This window comes from Chelonoidis abingdonii, chromosome 19 (genome assembly GCF_003597395.2).
Source record: "Chelonoidis abingdonii isolate Lonesome George chromosome 19, CheloAbing_2.0, whole genome shotgun sequence".
NCBI classification, from domain to species: Eukaryota; Metazoa; Chordata; order Testudines; family Testudinidae; genus Chelonoidis; species Chelonoidis abingdonii.
In genome coordinates, this window is record NC_133787.1 from 9,578,770 (window position 1) to 9,604,669 (window position 25,900).

Below are 25,900 nucleotides of genomic sequence, written 5' to 3' on the forward strand. Positions count from 1 at the left end.
ACAGGACCTCCACTCCATTCAGTGCTCAGAATGGATGGTCAAGATTTCATTTTATACTCATTGTTTGATATGAGGCTATAGGCTTGCTACCCATTCAAACCCTCCTCGGACTACAGAATTGTTAGTTTCCCCAGGGGCTTTACGATGGTGTGCACCACTGTAAACACCATGGATAGAGAAGAACTATTTAAGCTATATGACAGTGTTGGCACAAGAATAAATGGCTAGGAATAAATTTAGGCTGGAAATCAGAAAAAGGTTTCTAAAATCAGAGTAGTGAGGTTCTGGAACATCCTTCCAACTTGAGTAGTGGACGCAAACAACCTAATGAGTTTACCCTAATTGTGAGCTCATCTGTGAAAAGTAAATGAAAATTAATAAAATGTTACAATAACCTATAGACAACAAATGTTGGTGGGAAAAGGTGCAAAAAAGAGACAGACTGAATCAGTCCAAACAAAAAGACCTACTGATGTAATTCAAGGACTGTGTTATGAGCATGCCAGATAAACAAGAACAATGTGAGCCCAGAAATCAATGAACCAACCTTGGTGTCAGAAATTAGGCCTGCTGGTGGACAAAATAGTGGGAGGATGGACTATTCCACCCTTCACTCCTTTTCAGGGTCTTTAAAATAAAAGAGGCTTTGAGATCAAAGTTGTTATAGAGGAAGTGCAGGAGGACAACAGCTGACTAAAAGAAGGGAAAAGAGCAAGCTTCACTATCATGGTTGCCACCCTCCCTTATCCTTGAGATCCACTGTAACATCAGTGGGCCTTCATAGTCTTGATCCCAAGAGCTGTCCTTACCAGACCGAGCTAACAGAGGGACTCGGATGACATTGCCGCCTCCACCAGTTCTGGCTGAATCTTGATTGCCACCAGGAACGTGAGACTTTGTCACCCAAACCCAGTGTCTTTTTCCTTCCCCACTGTTTTTCTTCTATTTCCTATGCTTCTCCTTTTGTCTTCTAAGTGTCTGGCTTAGCTAGCCAAGACTGCATATTTTGCAACATTACTGTAAGCCTGTGAGCAGAGAGGGAGATAAAAGCAATCCCCTAAACAGCCTGATGCTGATATAAATTTGCCAGTTCTTGTAGTGGTTGAAAAGCCTGTATGCTGTGCCCATGTTTTACCAGCACTGAAGTTGCAATTGAGAGTAAACACCAGAGAAAGAACCTGCATTTTCTTTTTTTCTTCTGCTTTTGTGTGTGTTTTGTCTTGGTTTGCTTTCTAGGAAACGGGATTGGCCTTTAACAACAATGGTAGTGCCAGACCATCTCACTTAACTTATTTTTTCCCCAAAAGAATACCCTCTAAGAGACTGTTAGACAAGGGGGTTGTTCCTTCCAAAGACTGACTTCAGGGAAAGGGAAAGGAACAAAGGATGTTGTTAAAATGAAAGCCTGACTTAATATGTTATAGAAATGAAGAAAAACAGTTTAAAGCATTTGAAATGTATCTTTAATAAAAGGATTTTTATTAAAGATACATTTAATCCTTTTAATAAAAGGATTTTTAACTGTTTGCCACATTATTTAGCAGGCTGAGGTCTCTGTATATCAAACTTTGTTTAAAACTATTTAATGTTGGACAGCGACAGGATTGTATTAATACCTTTGACTCTCTGGGCCCATATATTCCATCTAAATAAATACAGCAGATCATTATTTCCTTTTTCCTATGCCAAGTCTGGGTAGGGCCAATGTTATGAGCAGATTCCATTCACGTCTGTTTAGATCCAGGATTTGAGCCTATCGGGGGTTGCTAGGATGGCTTTATATACTGTATTGTTCCACTGTCTTCTTGGACATCTCTGGACTCTCATTTTCATAGACAACACGTTTGGGCAGTTTTAAGATGAAGCTTGATAAATTTATGAACAGGATTATATGATACTGTTTCCTGCAATAGCAAGGGACTGCATGAGATGTTCCAGGAAGTCCCTTCCAAGTCCTATTTAGCATCTGTGTGCTATACAGACACTGATGGATTTAGCTTCAAAACTCCCCTTTTAATGGCAACTGAAGTACAGGCCTTAATATCAAAAATGGGCACCCAATTTGAGAGTCCTGTGGCCTGATTTTTCAGATAATTTATCATTTTCTAGAATTAGCCCTGTGCTGCCAATAATAATCCATCCATTCAGCATATCTTTCAAGAATGAAATTCCTCTGTGAAAAAATTGGTGGATCCATACATCTGGACACTCAAAGAAGAAAAAAATTGTGCTCAGCTTCCACTCCAGTTGGACATCTCTGGATATTTGTGGATTTTTGTCTGATTGGAAACATTCTCTCAGCTGAATAAGATATAGCAGGAATGTCTCTGATCATCCATATTAGCTACTAAACTACTCCAGGGTTTTGGAGTAGAAGAAAGGAACTATACACAAAAGTATATGAGAGTATATTTTACCAAAGGAGTATTTATTTTATAGCTCCCAGTAGTATGCCAGACACTTCTGAGGAAATACATAGAGAAAACTGCTGTGAGTTCCAACCTAAATGATAGACTTGATCAATAGATTTTATCAAAATCAAATTTTGTTGTTTGTAATTACTTTAAGAAAGCCAGTAAAAGTCCGACTGGTGGGGTGGGTGTGTCAGAGGGAGAAAATTAGTTCCTAAAATAATTATCATTGTATTCTCCCTCCCACTTTTGTTCTGTTTGCTACACACAAAACAACAAGCTAGGCATGATACTTGTAACAAATGATGATTATCTTTGATTTTCTGGAACTAGAGTGTGAACCCAGGGAGATAGCTGGCTGAGCCTCCAAATGATAAACATGTCAAGGTAAGAAAGAACAATGTTTCTTTCCTTCCACATGAAATGAAGATTTGATTTGAAATGTCATGTTCCGAGTATATGGTGAACAACATGCCCAGAATCACTCTTTATGATGAAATAGCTTGATTTGTATGTTATATTATTCTGTGTTTTAAAACATCCCAGGCATGTCAAGACTATCTCAGACATCTATCACTGATCACACAGTATGTAGATGGTGATTGTTTAATACTGAGGGTTATTTGTGCTTATAAAATACATATCTGCTTTTTCTCAGCCACGTATGGTAAGTAAGCCTTAATATCAAGATGTTAACTTACATGCATCACGGGGACGGGAAAGCTAGGCTTTTCTGGCTTGGGGAAAACGCCCACCAGCCACTCTTTGGCATAAGATTAAAGAAGAGACCTCCTCAGATGCATATCTTGTGAGATCTGCACTGGTAGTCCTGATAAGAACTTCAAGTGTGAGTTTTATAGCATGCACATCTTATAAGACTTGCAAATGTGCCTGTTATGCAATGTTGTAGCCATGCTAGTCCCAGAGTATTAGAGAGACAAGGTGGGTGAGGTAATATCTTTTATTGGACCAATTTCTGTTGGTTTTGACTCTTTCGTCAACAGAACATGGTCTAATAAAGGATATTTCCTCATCTCAGTTACCAGATAGGCTTTTTTAATCCTAAAGATGGTGAGCATAGAGAGGGGACAAGTGCTGGTTTATACCCATGTCACTGGTTTTTATCAGTGCTCAGAAGGGAAATTAGAGAGCTTGTATATATGCATATTGGTTTATATGTGAGGATATTTGGTAAACATACTGAGCAAGCATGCACACATTAAGACAGATGGCAAAGGGTGTTTTGAGTTATGCAAATAGTTTTAACACAAGGGGTGTGAGGTTAAGCCTTCAGGATACATGACTAATGCCTTTGATAATTTGGTAACATATCTTTGAATACTCAATGAAAAATGTGCATCTGAGTATCTTCTAAAGGGGACTATTACTCAGGTCAGCCTGGGTAACAACTTGCATAAGTTAACACCACTAAAGTGTGGAGCTATGTGAAGGGCAGCAAAAGCTCCCCAAGGTGAAAAAATTTTGACTTATGGTTTTATGCCAGTGGGAACATAGTCTGAATATAATCCAGAGCCCCAGGCCCCTGCTTTATTATTGTTCTGCCACTGACTCACTCTGTGGCTTTGGGTACATATACGCTGCGCATTAAGCCTGGGCTCTGACTTAGGTTTGAGCCCAAACTCGCCTTCTGTCCACATACAAATCAGTCTGACTCGGCTCAGCAAGCACTCAGGACCCAGGTCCTATGACCTGACTAAAGGGAGTGGGTCAGAGGCTAAGTCCCGCTGTGACTCTGATCCAAGCCCATTTTGCAGTGTGGACAAAGGTCAAACTTCAGACCTGAGTCAGAAGGTCTGCGTAGTGCAGTACGGATGCATTAGCATGGCCATCAGACCTGGGTCCAGCAATTGTAAATCTCTTGATGCCAACTGCCAGAAGGCCCAGAGATCCATAAGGAGCTAACAACCAGGTAGTACAGGCAAGACTCCCAACTATCAGCCCAGGGTGCCTCGAGAAGTGTCACATCCAAGTTAACAATGCAGTGTAGACATACCCTATATCTACAACAGCTTTGTGACCCCACCCCCATAACTCCCCCTTTTTGGTGGGGATTCCTATGGTTAAAACACGCTGAAATTTCAGATGTAAACATCAAACTGTGAAACTTACTGTTTTTAAAATTCTATGTCCATGAAATTGAGCAAAATAGACTGAATTTGGTAGGGCCCTATTTATAACTATACTAGTGGCTAGCTCTCTAGGTGCCTTGTCTGCTGCATTCACTGCAGCCTGTAGGAATTTTTTGCCACTACTTCACCTTCCTCAATGAAGGATTAAAATTGGGCTCTGTCATCATGGGGACGTTTGTCCTGTAAAGTTTGCCAGCCTACGGTAGTTGTTAAATCATATTTTGCTAACAAAGCCTGATAGTGATACAGAATTGCAGGCTTGTTGAAGAGAAAACCTTTCCTCCTGAAAGATGGAACTTCTTTGAGCCCTTGTCAGCCAGAGTGGTGTTAGGATGTTATGACCTTGCACTTTCCGTGGCTGCCTGCCTCAGCAGTAAGCGGGCCACTGGATGGGTGAAAAGGAACTCGGCTCATCAGGTCACTATGAATTAGTGATTCTCAACTCTTTTAGATGTAAGGGCTAAGAAGGCCAAGGTATACCAAATCACTCTGGATGGCTCACTCTAGGATGGCCTCACTTCTGAGCGTCCCACCTTACTTGTATCTGAAAATACCTTGCTATCTTCTGTAGTAGAGCCTGGTACTGCTTATGGTCATCCAGCAGAGATGATTAAGATTGAGTGATTTCCTTATCTGTCGATCCAGGAAATGTTGTGTGGGAGAGGTGCAGTAGGACTTGTGGATGGATTCTGGACACCTGCCATATGGGTCCCACTGGCCTATGAGGGGTTGACTGGTTGATGGGGACCGACGGCATTGGGTACCAGCAGTCCCTGGGAAAGTGGCATCCAGATCTCCTCACCTCCCTGTTAAGACATATCTGTGAGGAGATGGATGACCAGCCGGAGTGTTTGACTCATCCAAGTCGGAGTTCTACTCTTGCTCCACTGCCAGAAGCATGGGTACTGGAGGGTGAATGCTCATGCCTGAGGGTTAGCGTGGAGAGGGTTGCTGTATTACCAAAATAGATTCGTCCATCAGTGTGTCAACATCTCTCAGAAGGGCCGGAGAGGAGAGGGGATTGAGGATAACAGAAAGATATCGTCTGGTGAATGTGTGTCTGCACATCCTGATGTCTGGAGTATTCCTGCAGTCGAGACTTTCCATTCCAATGCATCTCGAGATGTTGCAGGTGGCCCATCACCACTGAAGAATCAAGTCCAGGACTCTTTGATGAAACTGGTGGATGTCAGCATTTATGTTTAGGTGTCGGTGCCACCAACAGATCTTTTTCTCTTCCGTGCTTTACCGTCCTTCCTGGGAGTCTTAAGCAGTCTAAGACTCCTTATGATCCACATGTTAAGGCTCACTGGATTTGGACAGGGCCAGGGAGAGATCTCTGTTAGGAACAGACATGGATGGGGATCTGTCCTTATATTCTTGAGAGTGCCTAGGCACAGCTTTAAGTCAATGTAATTTACAAAAACTTCAAAAAGCCATTGGCAACCTAACTTACATCGACTTAAGTGGTAGTGTAGACAAGCCATAAGTCTTTTAGCAGTAGGCAACTTGGACAGATACCTGCTGAACAACTCTCTTCACTCACTCACCTTCTTAATTACATTAATTCTAATGTAAAATCTCACTTTTCTTCTGGACATCAATTATCATTTACAAAATGAAGCCAACCCTTTCTCTCCTGCAATCTTTGCTGGAGAGGCTATGGACACACAAGTCAGCACAAACTTTTCTTGGAACTACTCCCTGATCTACAGTTTCTGGTTACAGATACATAGATAGGGATACATACGGAGAGGATGAGAGAAAAAAGACATGTGACAAATGTGTACGCACCTTGCTTAATGCACTACTGGAAGGTGCTCAGATATTACAGTGATGAGCACATCATAAGAATCTATATCAAACAGAGCCTACACATACTGTCAGTACACAGCTTGACAGGAATTCAATCTAGAATATTCTTAGAAACACCCCTTCTCACCACCGCACTACAAAACCATACAGAACTACAATTCAGAATGTTAATGGTAGCTGCTAACAAATCTATTGCCAAGCTATGGCTTACAAAATGGAGCCCTACAATTAAAACATGGTTAGAGAAAACGGAAGAAACACACATGGAATAAATTATAGGCCGAATCAAGAGATTCAGCATTCATTTGATGAAAGAGAGTCCTGTTATTTGCAACAGATAAAACAACAAACTTCCCTCCAGGCACAATGTTGGTCACAAATCAAAATAACAACACATCATGATTCTGGCTTTCCAGAGAAATGGTAGTTTCACTTACCATATTAAGTACCTACTTACGTATAATGAAGTCACACCAAACTCTGTGTAGACTAACTTGTGTGTATGTGCGTGCGTGTGCTGCCATTAGGAGAAAATATTTTTGGGAGGAGGTGTGGATGAGATTAGCCAGCTGATGTCCCTTTCTCTGACCTCAGACTCTGATGAAGACCCTTTGTTCTTAAAGAACAGTACTGAGGAAATCTGTGCCTAGACAACTGGTTCAGACCAAATTCCAGCAAAATTATGCTGGCTTGTTCAGAGAGATGATGTGAAAAGAGGTGCACTTTCCCATAATTCTTGATTTGATGCTTCAGGAAGCACAGGATGAGAGGCTTCAACTAGGCTACTGTGGCGAAGGGCCTCATCATAGTCCTTGATCAGGAAAGAAGTATTAAAGGGATGGGAGGCTGAGCAGAGGACTGTTTTCTTCTCTGAAACTTCTGCCTCTTTTGTTGTGGCTCACAGGACCTCAGGGAGGGAAGGAATTGGATGAGTCTGGATCTAAGGGCCGCCTGAGACTTGTTTTCTCTTGTAGATCGGTGTATAAATACCAAGAGAACACAAGATAGCTTTAGAGTCCTTCGGCGTTCGCAGAAATTCATCCATGCTATCTGCAAATAACTGGACCCATCAAAAGAAGTTCCTGTACTCTGGACCTCTTTTGGAAATTCAGAGACTTGGAGCCAGGAGGCTCTTCTCATTCCCACTGCTGAAGCAATCAAACAGATGGCGGTATCAGTGGCTCAGAGGAGGCTTGCGGGATTGACCTGGGAAGTAGCTGACCCTCTGCAATAACTGCCTGGAACTGTTCCTGTGTTTTGTCAGTAGATGGTCCACAAAAGAGGTCAGCTTGGTGTAATTCACACGGTTGTACTTTGTCATCAAAGTCTGATAACCGGCAGTTCTGAACTTTCTCCCCAGTATGTCCCTACGCTTGTGGTTTTTGTCATGAGGCATGGTCTTAGCATGATGCTAACTACCATGTTCATTCACTGAGTCAACTACCAAAGAGTAGGTGATGGATGAGAAAATAAAATTTCTGAGTCCTTTCCTGGGACATAATACTTCTTGTCAACTCTTTTTTGCATGTAGACAGAATAGAAGCTGGGGTGTGCCAGATGATCTTCACTACGTTCAGAAGAGCCTCATTAACAGGCAAGCCTCTACAGGCTGAAAAGGGTGAATGGAGGATGCCAAACAGCTTAAGATGAGGCTCTGTCTCCTCCTCAATGGTACTCTGTAGTCTGCGACCCTCCTGACCAGGTCCTGGAAATGTTTAAAATCATCTGCCAGGAATGATGGAGGAGGCATACTGCTTCATGGAAATGTTCGCCGTAGGAGAAATCCCTTAATCAGCTCTAGCCTCCTGTTTTTCGAAGGATTCTTCTGGAGGATCAGGCCTCCTGGAGGGAGTAGGTGATGCTGGTTGCTCCTGTCTATGACTGGTGGAACCTGATGCTCTGGAAAACTGTTGGTGATAAGTTGCCCCGGGGTCCCAATATGGACAATGAGAAGGTGCATAAGACATAGGAGGAGCCACCCAAAGGTGCTCATACTAGTGAGGCATTGGTGGTAATTGTGGGCCACAAACAGTTGCAGCTTCATCAGAGGCTTCTACGAAGTGGCCTCTGTATGAGTTAGGAGGAGAGCCCTGAACTCACAGTTGAGAGAACAAGGAGAGGTCTTCATCAGAATCCTCTTCTTAAGTTCACTCTGGAATGGTGGAGTAACTGGAGAGATGTGAGGTGAAACAGTTGATATTGGGCAAAGTTCAGGCAATCTGGATGTTCTCTGTACCAACAGCATATTGGAGCCGAGGAGCAGATGGTCGGGTATCTCAGATACAGCCAGATCTTGGGACAATGGAACTCCTGAGGCCGAAGTCTCTGCTGAGGTAGTCGTGACTACAGGCTTTGGGCTCTCGGAGGGAAGAGCAGTTGTTGATGGAGCAGACAGGGAGCTGCAGACGAGAGTCTGAGAGGGAGAGCAAGAGATCCCACTGCTGAGCAGGATACCAGGTGAGAGTACCAGCTGTTGGTGTGAGTGAGTGTGCTCAACTGTTTGAATTTTAATTGTGATTCTGATTTCAGGTGACTTCAGTTTCAGTTACAGCTGCTGTGGCAGTTGGAACTGAGTGCCTGACCTTGTTCCCTTGATTGTTCCCTTGATTGCCTTTGATTGGCCTTCCCCAGTGTGACTCACGAGGGGGCGGGACTGACCTAGGCAAGCAGGCTTTAAAAGCCAGAGGCAGAGTGACCAGGGGAACAGAGCGGACAGGTAGCTGCAGACAAGGGAGTTTGACAGAGGGAGGCTTACGATGGTTAGGAAGACCTGCAACACCTGTGCCAGCACTGCTTCTGTCTCCTCCACCTGCGCCTGTAGCCGGACAGAGCACCTGAGCATGGATGCTTCTACCCAGATCCTGGTATGGTGTTGCAGGGACTGTAACTTGCAATTTCCACTTACTGATATCCAGGCTGCAGGGGAGCATGTAATGTGAAAGGTGCCTACTGGTGGAATCTCTCAGGCAGCAGGTGGGAGAGCTACAGGAGGAGGTGACTAGGTTGAGGAGCATCCAAATCCACGAGCGATTCCTGGACAATGTCCATGTGGAGACAGCTGAGGTAGCTGTCCCAGTACACAGGACTGCTGACACACCACTGATGGTGGAAGAGATGGCTCTCAGGTGGCGGGGACACTGGCACTGGCTGGTTACTTCTGGCAGCAGGCAGTGCTCCCACCCCTGCTCCGAACCCTCCCGCCCGTGGTAATAGGTAACCGTTATGCTCTTCTTGATACAGGAGAGAAGGAATCACCCCCTACAGTAAAGGAGGAGAAGCCTCGTACCCCTAAGGCTGGGAGGTCTGCTGCCACCACTGCAAAATAGGAAATGTAGGGTAGTGGTGGTCGGAGACTCTCTGCTGAGGGGGACGGAGGCGCCCATCTGTCGCCCTGACATTTCATCTCGGGAGGTATGCTGCCTGCCGGGGGCCCGTATCCAAAATGTTACAGAGGCATTGTCGAGGATTATCCAGCCTCTGACTACTACCCCATGCTACTCATCCATGTGGGCACAAATGATACTGCGAGGTGTGACACTGAGCGGATCAAGAGTGACTACAGGGCTCTGGGAGTACGGGTGAAGGAGTTTGGAGAGTGCAGGTGGTATTCTCTTCGATTCTTCCTGTCAAAGGTAGGGGCCCGGGCAGAGACAGATGCATCATGGAGGTGAATGCCTGGCTGCGAAGATGGTGTCGCCAGGAGGCTTTTGGCTTCCTCGACCATGGGATGCTATTTTGAGGAAGGACTGCTAGGCAGAGATGGCGTTCACCTTTCGAGGAGGGGAAAGACCCTATTTGCACACAGACTGGCTAACCTAGTGAGGAGGGCTTTAAACTAGGTTCGACGGGACAGGTGAGCAAAGCCCACAGGTAAGTGGGGAACATGAGACCTGGGAGATGGGTCGGAAACAAGAGGGAGCGTGGGCTATAATGGCAGAGAGAAAGGAGGGTCAGGGCAAAACTGGGAGGCAAGATCAAACCAGTATCTTAGATGCCTATATACAAATGCGAGAAGTATGGGTAATAAGCAGGAAGAACTGGAAGTGCTAATAAATAAATACAACTATGACATTGTTGGCATCACTGAAACTTGGTGGGATAATACACATGATTGGAATGTTGGTGTGGATGGGTATAGTTTGCTCAGGAAGGATAGACAGGGGGAAAAAGGGAGGAGGTGTTGCCTTATATATATTAAAAATGTACACACTTGGACTGAGGTGGAGATGGACATAGGAGACGGAAGTGTTGAGTGTCTCTGGGTTAGGATAAAAGGGGTAAAAAAACAAGGGTGATGTCGTGCTAGGAGTCTACTACAGGCCACCTAACCAGGTGGAAGAGGTAGATGAGGCTTTTTTTAAACAACTAACAAAATCATCCAAAGCCCAAGATTTGGTGGTGATGGGGACTTCAACTATCCAGATATATGTTTTGGGAAAATAACACCGCGTGGGCACAGATATCCAATAAGTTCTTGGACTGCATTGCAGACAACTTTTTATTTCAGAAGGTTGAAAAAGCTACTAGGGGGGAAGCTGTTCTAGACTTGATTTTAACAAATAGGGAGGAACTCGTTGAGAATTTGAAAGTAGAAGGCAGCTTGGGTGAAAGTGATCATGAAATCATAGAGTTTGCAATTCTAAGGAAGGGTAGAAGGGAGTACAGCAAAATAGAGACAATGGATTTCAGGAGGTGGATTTTGGTAAGCTCAGAGAGCTGATAGGTAAGGTCCCATGGGAATCAAGACTGAGGGGAAAAAACAACTGAGGAGAGTTGGCAGTTTTTCAAAGGGACACTATTAAGGGCCCAAAAGCAAGCTATTCCGATGGGTAGGAAAGATAGAAAATGTGGCAAAAGACCACCTTGGCTTAACCACGAGATCTTGCATGACCTAAAAAATAAAAAGGAGTCATATAAAAAATGGAAACTAGGTCAGATTACAAAGGATGAATATAGGCAAACAACACAGGAATGCAGGGGCAAGATTAGAAAGGCAAAGGCACAAAATGAGCTCAACTAGCTATGGGAATAAAGGGAAACAAGAAGACTTTTTATCAATACATTAGAAGCAAGAGGAAGACCAAGGACAGGGTAGGCCCTGCACTGCTCAGTGAGGAGGGAGAAACAGTAACAGGAAACTTGGAAATGGCAGAGATGCTTAATGACTTCTTTGTTTCAGTCTTCACTGAGAAGTCTGAAGGAATGTCTAACATAGTGAATGCTTATGGGAAGGGGGTAGGTTTAGAAGATAAAATAAAAAAGAGCAAGTTAAAAATCACTTAGAAAAGTTAGATGCTGCAAGTCACCAGGGCCTGATGAAATGCATCCTAGAATACTCAAGAGTTAATAGAGGAGGTACTGAGCCTCTAGCTATTATCTTTGGAAAGTCATGGGAGACGGGAGAGATTCCAGAAGACTGGAAAAGGGCAAATAATTGTATAGTGCCCATCTATATAAAAAGGGAAATAAAAACAACCAGGAAACTACAGACCAGTTAGTTTAACTTTTGTGCCAGGGAAGATAATGGAGCAAGTAATTAAGGAAATCATCTTGCAAACACTTGGAAGGATGGTAAGGGTGATAGGGAATAGCCAGCATGGGATTTGTAAAGAACAAATCATGTCAAACCAATCTGATAGCTTTCTTTGATAGGATAAGAAGTCTTGTGGATAAGGGAGAAGCGGTGGATGTGGTATACCTAGACTTTAGTAAGGCATTTGATACGGTCTCTGCATGATATTCTTATCGATAAACTAGGGCAAATACAATTTAGATGGGCTACTATAAGGTGGGTGCATAACTGGCTGGATAACCGTACTCAGAGAGTAGTTATTAATGGCATTCCCTCCCAATCCTGCTGGAAAGGTATAACAAGTGGGGTTCCGCAGGGGTCTGTTTTGGGACCAGCTCTGTTCAATATCTTCATCAATGGCTTAGATGTTGGCATAGAAAGTACACTTACTAAGTTTGCAGATAATACCAAACTGGGAGGGATTGCAACTCCTTTGGAGGACAGGGTCATGACAGAGAATCTAATGTTTGTCTTTTTAATAGATGCCACATCTTTATGTAGCTGATTTATTCTTTTTCTATCATTATTCTTTTTTTAAAAAGGTGAAATGTTTTGAATCAAGTAATTAATACACTTGACAGAAAACAGCTATGCCAAACTGTAAGGAGTTTGTTTTCCATTTCATTGCGCAAATTAATATGACTAACTGAAAGACATGTAGGCTCTTAAATGTAATTCTGTTGTCTTTGATATAGCTTGACAGATAAGCCTGAAAATATGAAGCAAAAATACAAAAGTAGAAATACAAAGGGTACTTATTTTTAAACGGAGAAGTTTAATGCTCTGACTCTGAGAAGTGAACATGTTTTTTGCCCATTTCTGTTTGTTTGTTCTCTAATGTTTTTTGGAATCTGACAGCACTGGTGTCAAAGCCTAACAGAGAGTGGATTATTGGGTGGTGAAAAGGAAGAAGGGCTAAATGGAAGCTAAGAATCTAAATCAGGACTCAGAACAACTGCGAATCTAGGCTCCAGAAAACACATGCTCAGAGCAAGATTTTACCAGAACACTGCAATAAAAATAGAAAACTGAAGAATCTTACATTATTAAAATGGAGCTGAAAATTCACGTCTCTTTTTAAAGCTATTCAGTCTCTTCAGTTTACTATAGTAATTGCCAGTTCTGTTCCAAAATCTCACTGTTGCTGAAACACTGACCAAACAAAATGTGTGCTACTTGTCCTTGACTAGGTTAATGTGAACATGCACTGGCCTGGAGCACAGGTTCAAGGTTCCATCCATTTATAATAAATCTATGTTTTGCATAAGGCCATATCTGCAATAGTCTTAGTGCAGCCCAAAAGGGATGCAATGTTCTTCCCATCTACTTCGAGCACAATTATAGCCACATTAATAAAATACAGCTGGTTGTGGTCACACACAACTCCTGCTAACTTGGGGTCTGATCCTATGTGTTGAGTAAGGGTTTGCAGGATTGTCCTTTGTTTTATTATTGCAACTGCTATAAAATTTAACCCAAACAGGACATTTTTGGTTTGAGAGATAGGGCAGCTAATTCTCACAGCTTATTTTCCAAACCTGAATTGCTGATATTGCAAAATGTATTATGAACTTGTACAAATCAAATCCTTAGAATTCAGTTACTGTAATAAATGAAATAGCCTTTGAACAAATAACTTATTTTGGAACAGTGACTTACCCTTAAATAACTGATTCTTTGAGATGATGTAGGCAGCATGAAACCAAATGTAGGTGTCAGTATTCCTCGTGGGCACAAGATTGAATTATTTTGAACAGCAGTGTTCACTGGGCCCATTCATATACCTTTTACCTTCTTGTGCTCTTGTATGAGGGCACAAAGGGTGGGGTGGCTGCAACTCTCTCTGTTTCCTCATAATTAAAAGCCTGCACTAGCCAAGAACTATGAAAAGCAGGGACAGAGGGCAGGCCATGGGATACACACTGACTACAACATCTTGAACAAAATAAGTTAATGTGGTTCTTCAAGTATGTGTCAGTGTGAATCCCACTAGATGGGGATTTCAGCTTTATCAGTCAAATAACAATTGCAGAACTGCTCTCCCGAACTCAGCATCAGATCTAGCTGCCATGTCCTGGGCAAAAAGTATTAAGAAAGGTCAGTGAGTTGCTCCATGTTGCAGATCTCAGATACTGGCATGTGTCTAAAGCAGGCTGAAGGCACTGACTGTGTCCCAGGGGAGCATGCCTTGATGTTTAGAAGGAGCAACAGTCTGATAGCAGGTGGAAATACATTGCATGATCCACTTAGATTCTCTGTCACAAGAGGCTTGGCCTTTGGATGAGATTGATATGGCTACCAAAAGATGGGGAGACAGCCTATATGGCTACAGTGAGACCTATGCTAACTACAACATCTCAACATTTAGGTCCATCAATGGCTATTAGGGATGGTATCTCTAGGTTCTGTTTGCCTGAAGCTGGAAATGGGCAACAGGAGATGGATCACTTGATGATGACCTGTTCTGTTCATCTCTTCTGGGACACCTGGCCACTGTGGGAAAACAAGATACTGGGCTAGATGGACCCAGTATAGCTGTTCTTATATTCAGGGAACCACGGTTACTGTAGGGTAAGCAACTGTTCTTCATCAAAAGCAGTTATTTATTCAAAGACTGTTTCGTTTATTACATTAACTGGATTCTAAGGATGTAGTCTTGGAAAGGTAAGAGAGCATGACTCTTGAAACATTCACCTTATGTAGCTTCTCTTCCAACATCAAGTGGGTTTTCAGGAAGAAGACTGGCAGGTTGATGGACTGATTTAGGTGAAACTCCAAGACCACTTTAGGGATGAACTTAGGGTGTGTTCTCAATATTACCCTCTGTATCATATGGGTCAGACCAAAGGTCCATTTAGCGCAGTATCCTATCTTCCGACAGTGACCAATGCCAGGTGCCCCAGAGGGAATGAGCAGAACAGGTAATCATCAAATGATCCATCTCCTGTTGCCCATTCTTTTCACTATGAGTGGTATCATGGCAGGGGTTTGCCCAAGAGCCTTAGCAGGATTGAGTAGCCTTTCATTTATAGAGAGGGCAATTCTGGCCAGGCCAGAAGTTGTCAATATTTCAAATATCTCATAAGACTTTTCTTGCATCATCATTGTCTCTATTTCCAGGGTTTGTGCAATTCTCATGACAAGTTCTTGAAATGACCAAGTACAGTGCCAGTACCTGTGCTGGTGCCACAGCTTCATCAGAAGATGAAGAAATGTCATTAGGTGGTGAAGTACAATGATGATGATACTCTGGACCCAGGTCTGATTCCTCGTGGTACTCCTTGCTGTCTGTTGTCAGTGGTCTGGCCAGGGATGCCACCAGAGAGTGTTGCCAGTACCATGGTCTGTGCTGGGGAGCTTTTACTCTGTGCTTTGCTGGTAGACTGCTCTTTATCACCAGGTTTTATGCCATGTGGGGCTTGGTGATTTTCTTCCCAGAAAGTGCGTTGTCTGTCTCTGTAGAAAGACACTGAGTTCACTTGGAGTCTCTGCCCCCTGCGCTCAGGGTGGTCTCTCTTCATACCAGAAGGCATTGGTTTCTGCATCAGTACTGATATCAATATGAGTACTGGGTCTTTTCTGTGCATTTTCTTTTCTGTGCTGGTCTTAGGTGTGGCATGTTTGTTCATTGGAGCACTCAAGATGGTCTGTTTATCTGGTATCTGAGTTCTACTGTCTCCTCCAAATCGTCATAGATTGCTTTAGTAGATGAAATGTCAACTATGCATGCTCAGTGAGAATGACTAGCATACCAAGCACCTCTCTAGTATATGGGTCTCTCCTAAACAGAAGAGGCATCTGCTGTATCCATCTTACAGGGGAATTAACACTTTGCAAGAAGATCAGGGCTTAAAGTTCTCAGGTGTAGAATCTGCCATGTTCGGGTGCTCTGTACTGACTGGGGGCATACAAGACAGTCAGTCTGTCAACATTCAGTCCGGGTGGTAGAAATGTTTTTGGTTAGCTGATAAGTCCAAAAACATTTGGAAAAAATTCTTCCAAACTAAAACAATGTTTTATTTAAACTTTAAGCTTTTCTACCTTTAATTTAAAAAATTAAGTAATTTTGAAATGAAATATTTTGAATTGAAGTTGAAACATTTTATTTTGAAACTGTCAAACATTTTGACTTTCTTTTTTAATTGTAAATGGTTTTTCAACTGAAACAATTAGCCAATATTGACATTCTTTAAATGATTTGGTTGATTCAAATCTGCATTGTTGGGGGGGAGGGGTGTCAGAGAATTTTATCCGGCTCTACCAGATGGGTTGATTTTGTTCATGGTGGTTCTTTATCAAATGAATCAGAAAAGTTCTGAACATTTCAAAGAATTTCAAAAAGACTTAGTGGGTGGTAAAGCTTAGTTGGTCAGACCATTTCCAGGTTCTGTCTCGCTGTACAGAGAGACCTTAAGGAGATGCAAGGCACATGCACAGCCCCGACAGACACTGCTATTCAAGACTCTGGTTTCATGTACATACAGGGCATATGTACCTACAGTGGGATCCACACTGATACATACACTAAGAAGAGCTGAGAAATCTACTGATAAAAAACATCTTCCCCATTCTTTTAAAAAGAGTTCAAATATATACAATTCGTAGTCTGCCAGGCACCGCTGGGCTTTTTATTGTAGTTTATATAGTTTGTTTTAGATGATGCTGGAAAGTATCATTTCATGAAACAATGCATCTAACATAGCAAGCACTCTATATAGTAGTAGCTCAAGAAGTGGAAAATGTTTTTAAAATAGGACCAGCAATATTTTCTAAACAGAGCATAAACTTATTAACAATTTATGTTGGAAATGGCAAGCAAAAAAAATCAGGCAGAGAATCTAGGCTTCTTCCAACTTTTTGATTTCTACCTGAACTGCTCTGTGTGATGGCTTCACTTAGCATGGTTTTTCAGGGTGCAGGAAGTTATTCTATTTATAAACTTTTATTACGATTTTCTGGTGTGTTACAATAAGTCTCAAAACACTATATCTTTAGATTCTGGGAAATATCTTGTTATAGGAGCAGGTCAAAAATCAAACTTGCTATTTCAAAGTTTTTGTCCCCAAGTTGGGATGAAAAATTCAATTTTTTTTCATGAACTGGACAATTCAGAAAAATGTTGATTTGGGAATGTCAAAATATTTTGTGTAGCCTTGGTTTGACAGTAATCTCTGTCACCCTGAGCTGCTGAATTCAGGAGTCTCATGCCCCCAATTCCCCTTAGCGGTCTGGTTTCTTCATGCTGCTATTGTCCTCTACAGGCCAGGGAGCCAGGCCCACAGGCAATCACTATTAGGAACTGTGGCATCCCAGTTCAACATTAATGTGTCTGCATGATCAGAAATGTGTTTTGATTTGGGTTAATCTGACCCTAACTAAATATTTTCTTTAGACTTTCCCAACAGAAAATTGAAATATTTCCATTTTCCCATGAGAATGTTTCAGTTTTGTGAAAATTATATTTTCTGTCTCAAACATTTCCATGGAAAATTCCTGACCAATTATGGCATTGTGAGCAACAATTTTTTTTTATTCTTCTTGGTGCAGCAGTGTGAGTTGCAGTGTAATATGTAAAAATAGTGACAGTTTTGGCTCAACGACAGATGCTTCGGAAAATAAATGGTTTATTTCTCCATTGTAGCTAATACTTGGGAGTTTCTTTGATACCTATCAGCCTGATCCTGCATGGTGATGAGCATCCTTAATTTTTAAGCCAACAGAGTGTGCTCAGTGTTGCACAGGTTCAAGTCCCAATGTGCCGTCACTAAAATCTTTACTGGTGTGCAACTTTTGGTTTTGTTTCAAGAAGTGGCTGAAGAATCTATGATGTATGGCTTTTACAGAGATCTTATTTTCTTTCCATCCCCTTGCTACTTGCATGACACTGTTACAATGTGGAATGAGGAAAGATGTTTTGCTAATATGCTGCTCTTGCGCTTGATGAGAGAAACTTCTGGCACAGAACTAGAAACACAATGAGAACAAAATTGAGAAAAGGAAATCCCAACAATACCTGCCAGAGCTTGCAAATGAGTGCAGGAAATGTATCCCACAATTCTTTGGTCCTGAGGTGTATTTCCCACTTGCACCTAAGAGAAAGGAAGAAAGAAGGCTGTTAATGAACATCACGACTATGGTCAAGGCCCTATGTCCCGTGCAGAATAGAAGATTTCGGTTGTTCAACAGAAGCTCTTGAGTTACACCCCTGAAAATACGCCTTCCCTCTCTCATCCAATGCCACTTTAAGCACTTAAATGGATCTAAGAGAGGCAAAAACCACAGGAGATTTTGCCTTAAATCAAAGTCCTACTTACCCTGACTGTTCACTGCCTAACTTCTTCTCTGTCCACTGCTCCTTCAAACTGCAAAGCATTCCCCATTACTCTCTCTTGCCTGTCCACATCTCAGTGGTTATCTGCCTGCAAACAACTTGCCAGCCCCAATCCTCCCAGCCCCTCCTGGCGTGTGCAGGATTAAAGCCCCACACAGAAGCACCCCACGAGACTAATTAACAGTCTCCATCCACCCACACAAATCTAGACATTTACAGAAAACTGGAATTCAGAAAAAGGGAAGGAGGCTTTGGAAAACAAAATAAAAGTGTACACTATTTTCTCTATTGTCCAATACTGTTTTTTGTTGATGGGGGAGAGGGAGTAAGGGTGTTGGAGAATTTTGCTTTGTGTTTCAATGAGACATTTACATTTTCCTCTTGCAGATTTTCACAACAGCAGCCTCTGTACCTGCCAACCAGAGCAAGGAAAATACATTTTTTCCTCTCACTCTTCTAGGGCATTCCATACCCACTAGAACACAGGTAGGGGATTCTTCCTTACAAGGGTTTACTTCCATGGTAAGTGGAGAGGGGGTTTCGGAAGCCTATTTTGCTACAGTGTAATGTACTCCATCTCTCCCACACATACGTTAGACTATAGCTCTGTAAGACAAACCTCTTGGAGGACACACAGGCACTAGAACTAAGTTATGCTTTATTCTTTTAATCTTACTTAGCACTAGATCTGCCTCAGCCTTATTCAGCTACCAAATAATAGTGGTGAATAAAGAAGAGATTTAGAAATATATTAGGAACAAAAATAATCCTGACAATGGTATTGGTCCATTACTAGATGGAAATGCTAGAATTATCAATAATGCTGCAGGTCAGGCAGAAGTGCTCAATAAATATTTCTGTTCTGTATTTGGGGAAAAACAGATGATATTGTCTCATCAGATGCTGATAACGTACTTTCCATTCCACTGGCATCTTGGGAGGATGTTAAACATCAGCTACAAAAGACAGACATTTTAAAATCAGGATGTCTAGGTAACTTGCATCCAAGAGTTTATAAAGAGTTGGATGACGAGCTTGCTGGACCATTAATACTGATTTTCAATAAGTCCTGATGCACTGGAGAAGTTCCAGAAGACTGGAAGAAAGCTAATGTGCTAGTTTTTTAAAAACAGTAAATGAAATGAGCCAAGTAAGCATAGGCCTGCCAGCCTTTCCTTGATCACAAGCATAATAATGGAGCAGCTGTTACAAGACTCGATTAATAAAGAACTAAAGGAGGATAACATAATTAATGCAAAACAACATGGGTTTACGGAAAATAGATCCTGTCAAACTAACTTGCTTCCTTTTTTTTAATGAGATTACAAGTTTGGTTTCAAAAGCACTAGTATTGCTAGAATATACTTAGATGCAAGGTACTGAATTGGTACTGCATAACAGGTTGATTAAAAATGAGAATGATGTAAAATGAACATGGCACACATAAATGGATTAAAAACTGGGAATCAGCCTCAAGTAGATGTGTTTCCAGTGGCATCCCAGCAGACTAGTTCTTAGCCCTACATTATTTAACAATTTTATCAGCAGTCTAGAAGAAAATATAAAATCATCACAGATAAAGTTTGCAGATGACACAAAAATTGGGGGAGTGGTAAATGAAGAGGACAGGTCATTTATTCAGAGTGATCTGGATCACTTGATAAACTGTGTACAAGCAAACAATGAGTTTTCATATGGCTAAATTTAGGAACAAAGAATGTAAGCCATACTCACAGGATGGGGTACTCTATCGTGGGAAGCAGTGACTCTGAAAAACACTTGAGGCGTGGATAATCAGCTGAACATGAGCACCCTGTGTGACTGACTGGAAGAGACAATGCAATCCTGGGATGCACAAGCAGGGGAATCTCAAGTAGGAGTAGAGAAGTTATTTTATCTTTGTATTTGGCACTGATGTGACCACTGCTCAAATACTATGTCCAGTTCTGGTACCCACAATTCAAGAATGATATTGATAAATTGGAGAGGGTTCAGAAAAAAGAGCCATGAGAATGATTAAAGGATTAGAAAACATGCCTTATAATGATAGACTCACAAACCTCAATCTATTTAGTTTAAAAAGGAGAAAGTTAAGGGGTACTTTTTGATTGCAGTCTATAAGTGCCTGCACAGGGAAAACTATTTAATAATGGCCTCTTCCATCTAGCAGAGACAGGCATAATGAGAGCCAATGGTTGGAACCTGAAGTTAAACAAAATCGCACTAGAAAATAGGTGTACATTTTTAAATGGGGGAGTAATTGGAACAATTCTCCATCAATGACAATTTTAAACTCAAGATTGGACTTTTTGTAAAAGATCTGCTCTAGGGATTATTTTGGGGGAATTCTATTCCCTATGTTGTACAGGAGACCAGACCAGATGATCATAATAGTCTCTTCTGGCCTTAAAAATCTATGAAGTAAGGAATTTTCCCACACTTGATATGATCTGTGAAAGGGTCAGGCAGATTTGCAGTCATTGCCTTCATGGAAGCACTAGGACTGATCATTAGCTAGTTCTTGTGGGAGCCCTGCACCTTCAAGGAGTGTAGATGGAATCATGGCTTGTTCCCTCAAAGTACTGGCTAACTGTACCCAAAGATGAGGAAGTATGCTACGCTCTTTAAAAGAGTACAGTAATGTGGGTACTCTTCCTAGAACTTCTCCCCGTAAGGTGGTGCATCTTTGTAAAACCCCAATGAGGGCATGTGGTCAGCAGGCACAACTTAGCCCTTAATGGGGAAATAGTCATCAACGGCAAGACTAAGATGAAACCTACCAGCTATGCTTTATAGACTGAGGGCACATATACTGCATGCAAATCAAACCAACTCTCTACCAGATTTCTAGAGAGCAGAATTCTGAGGAAGGTCTGCTTGCATAGAACTTATGACAACAGAGCATAATAATTCAAGAGAACATCATGAAAATCACTTGATAGACACAGACTTAAGATGGATTTTTTAAAACTGACTAAGGGTGGGGCATGTGTACAGAATATATTCTGAATCAATTAAAGTTAATGCCAAAACTCCCACTGACTTAAATGAGATCAGTATTTGGCCCTAGATGAATGGAACAGAGAAGCTGCTGCAGGTGCTTGATTTTCCTGCTCAGGATTTAAAACAATACAGTATGTCTATCAAAGAAAATGCCTGGAAGGGTAAGTTTTATCTGACTCTCAAAAAAATAAAACCCACAGCTTTGCTGATGACTCCTATATCACCAGACTTGATGAAACCACATTAAATTTCATCTGACACCCTTACATAAAAATGCAACCTGGTTTTAAGATGAGTAGAGTTTTGTCCATTTATTTGGATTTTCAGGTTCTCCAACTGTCTTGAGAAATATCCTATTACTTTTACAGGCTTTGCAGGCAGTGAATTTACAGGTCATTTATGCTTGATAATGTCCTGTCAATGTTCATTATTTTTCCATCTGGAAAAAGGCGGCACATAATAAAAATCTTACATTGCTCTGGGCCTAGCTTCCTCACTCATCTTTTAGCCTGTTTTCCAACTGGATTTTGGGAGCTCATTACCATTCACACACAGGTAACTACTCTAAAGATCATTTCCAGCTAAGTGATGCTTTTCTATAGAGATGCCATGCTGAGCCTATAGGTGGCTCTAGGGTAAGTGTTTTTAATACAATAGTATATAAATTCCTATAGAAACTACCCTCATTGCCCTAGATGGGTTACGCTTGCACAGAGGTAGAGAAATTCAGTATTCAGACTTTGTGTTCTTAACTGAAGTGGAAGGGGAACGAAGACAGGAGAGGTTTGGAATTAACTCAGCAGTTTTACCCCAAAGCCAGTGGATCCTTGCAGACCCACAGGGATATGAGGGAATCCTGACTGGATGCCACTAACTCTTGCAGGAGCCTTGCTCTAGTTGTTCCTGCAGGCTGCCTCATTACATACACACCATTTTCACGTACATATTAAATGAGTCACGTGCAGCACCAAGACAACATTGTGGGGTTGTTAGTTTAAGAACAACAAGCCTCTATCTTATAACACAAATCAGGGCACAATATATATTTTTCAAGCCATCTAACCGCAGCCAAGTGAAACGAGATTTTTCACTCAACTACCAAAAAGGACATCTACGCCTCTAGAGTTTCTGGCAAATTACACATTTCTCCCACATCTGAGGAGAGTCGAGCCTTCCACTCTGCCCTGCAAAGGGAAAAACAGAAGTTGCAAAACTGTTCTTTATTGTGACAAGAGTGTTCACTTTACACCTGTGTGTCCAAAACTGGCTGAACCATTTTCACTTTCAGGCTGTGACCACACGTGGAAAGTTTCAGTCTGAAAGATCAGTCTGAGTAAGTTTTATAGCCAGCTGAAAAGGCTCGTTAGAATGGAATCACTTATGCCACATTACCTTTATAATTGATCTGAGAAGCACAGCTACGATTTATGTATGTATATGTAATTGTATTCCCATTATATATCAAACTGTATTTTATACACATATCTCACACAGAAACACAAAGTCTATGCATAATATGTATGTGTGTGAACAGAAATGGAAGAGGCCTCTCTGTTTTTGAAATTTCCAAAAAAGAAAAATAGTACCAAATAACAGCCAAAAAGTTAACGTGGCCAATATTTCCATGGAAAGTATCAGTGTTCAAGTGCTTGCTGAATAGCCCTTTCCCCAAACCTAAAATTCTGCCATTTTGTAATAGGGAGCTGATTTTTTTGTTTCACTGAGTGTCATCATTACCCTAAACCATTGGGCAGGGTATTTGAAGCAGTCATGATGGAAGAAAAGATCTGTGGTTACAATGGGAGAACAAAATCCTTGCAGCCTCTAGCCCAGTACAGCAAAAAACCCAGCAAACTAAATATTATTAAATAAAATTTGATTACATATTCTATTTGTTATTCTGTAATTGAAAAAGCACTAAAGTATGGACAGCCATGATAGTAATATTATGGAGGTCCAGTAGCTAGCCCTATAATTCTGCACATAAGCAGTGTATTGTTTTCCTGAATACTGCGCGTCCTCTGAGCGTGCTCCATTTTAATGGCTATATTATATTGTGAGAACTCCACCTGGACAGCTCTGCAGCCAGTACAGTGGGAAAACAACCCAGAGCATTCACTGTCCATGCAACACAGATCTTGGTGTGTTAGTCTGCCTTTGGAAGAAATTTCCACCTTCACAGAACTCAGTCACGTGGTCAGTATTTGACCAGTAGATTGCTCAAGTCTGGGACTAGAAGTAAGTGTCTGTTTCTGGTTCTTGCAATTATACTAGGGCAACCCAATTCAAATCACCCAAATAGGAATTCACTTTACCTGAACTGCATTGTTGGTGCTAGAAGGTCAGTGTCATAACAGATAATCTAGAAGGCTGTCCCAGGAGGCATTATCCTACACAGTGTTTTCCAAAAATGTCAGACAGATCACAGGCTGAAGTTCACATAAACCCTGTTTACTGCCACCCAGGGCTCAATCTTCCCACCTTTCCTTTGAAAATATTGTAGTCTATTCAATGGGACTATTAGCAAAGTAAAATACACTCACTGTGCATAAGAATGGGGATGTGGGACCCCAAAAGCCTAGATTACAAAACAAAATAGTAGCGTCTGGACAGCGTGATTGAAGACCACATCCAAAAACACCACAATTAGAGTCAGTGGACTATTCACACAGTAAGGGATGGAGCATTTACGCAATAATTTTTCAAGTGCTTTCGTATGTTTCAGGTTGAAGGGTGATAAGTGTCAAATATGACCACTGTCACAACACAACTGATTTTCACATCATGTGACTATTTGCCTGACAGCAGGAAATATCCTGGGTTTTCTCACTAAAACAAATGTTTGGTATCAATCTCAGGAATGGTCTTTCAGTCCCCTTTTCTGCCTTGTTACAGAGAATATTTTATAGCACATATGAACTTAAAGGAAAAATTTTGCTTTCATCAACGAAAGAGTAAGAACCCCAAATAAGACAGTTTTGGAAAACTATATTACGAGCTATACTATGGCTCTAATACAGCCGCACAGGGCAATATGGGAGAGTAAGACCTTTAACTCTAGTTGCATTAGAACTGCCCAGATTGTGATTCCAGGTGTGGGGATGAGAGCAGGGTTCCATGTCTGATGCTCCCCACTGTGAAGCTGGCAAGACATGAGAAGGGAGTATGCTGTGCTCTACAGGCCTGTAACAGATTACTTCTGCCTCAGCACTAGCTCAGATGACCATAGAAACTGCATTGTAGAGGGGTGCCTGAAATACACAGCGCCTCTCAGGGCTACACTCCTGCGGTGGTGCTGTTTTCACTCCAACCTTTGCTCTGGAATGTGCCTAAAGGCAAAACATAGCTCAAAATACATAATTTATTGTCACCTGCCACTGCATCCTTCTATTGAGTCTCCTGTTATAATGGCATGGGATTGTGAAGAAGTCCCTGAAACTGTATCCCATCCAAATTCAAAATCCCATTGCGTTTCAGGCTTGATGTTTGCTCATTTGGACATTTCTGAAGTGTATCTGTATCTACTAGGGAAAATTCCAATAAACTAATATTAAAATACGCCTTTAAAGATTCTAAACCATTTTTGGTTAGATAAACAACAGCAAGAGGAGCTAATGTATAATGGCCATACATAGATACATAGATACATATATACATACATACATACAAACAAAAATGAAGAGTCCAGTTGCACCTTACAGACTAATTTGGGCAGAAGCTTTGTAAAAAACCCACTCCATGCATCTGAAGACGTGGGGTTTTTACCCATGAAAGCTTATGCCCAAATAAATCTGTTAGTCTGTAAGGTGCCACCGGACTCCTCGATGTTTTTGTGGATACAGATTAACACGGCTACTTCCTGATACTTGACATACATACATACATCCTGCTAAACTCTGATGTTATCTAAAGTCGAGATAATGCATATGTGATTGAATAAAATGTCCTGCTTATATAATTATACATTGGCAAATGCAAAATTAGTACCTCTCTCAGTATTATACTGCAACATACAAAACATGTTCCAGTTCATAGTACATCTGCAAAGGGAAAACAAGATATAAATGCACACCCACTAATCAAACATTAAGACAGGTATGGAAACATCCAAGGACAGTTTCTCATCTCTGTTACACCACTGGAAATCTGAAGCTTGTTAGTTATTCAGCAAATAAAGCTCTGAGAAGAGTTTTTTTTAATTTCAAAAAGGGTTTAGGAGGCAATTCTGCTAGGAAACAAGCATAAGTCTCTGTTGCTCCTTGTTTACACTGGACCTTCACTTGTGAACTATTAAATCAGTGAACAGCTCTGCAGCCTTCATTTTCATTCTCAGGAGACTGAAATCAATAAAAAGCCCTAGAAAGTGGATTCCTTCTTTTCCTACACCACTCCCCAAAATACCATAGCCCCGAGCAGGCCTAACAGATTAAGACATTGATTTCCGAGGCGCCCCAAGTTGGAAAAGGGGAGAAAACAATGTAATGCCGCAAATCCCTCCAAAAGACAGGAACTGTGTGATGCAGTATACATCCAGCACCCTCTGTTATGGGTGAGAAAAATCATTGATTTGATAGGCTTTGGCTGCCCATTCAGATTCTAAATTTGTCTTTACAATGAA

General features: G+C 41.6%; 1 protein-coding gene across 1 annotated transcript in view; it reads right to left on the reverse strand.

Annotated features, from left to right (window-relative positions):
* SMPD3 (sphingomyelin phosphodiesterase 3) overlaps positions 1 to 25,900 on the reverse strand; it is a 243,617-nt gene that overhangs the window by 19,972 nt on the left and 197,745 nt on the right. Inside the window, exon 4 of the mRNA XM_032767736.2 lies at positions 17,962 to 18,037. Coding sequence (XP_032623627.1) covers positions 17,962 to 18,037 — 76 coding nt within the window. The remainder of the gene's footprint in view (positions 1 to 17,961; positions 18,038 to 25,900) is intronic.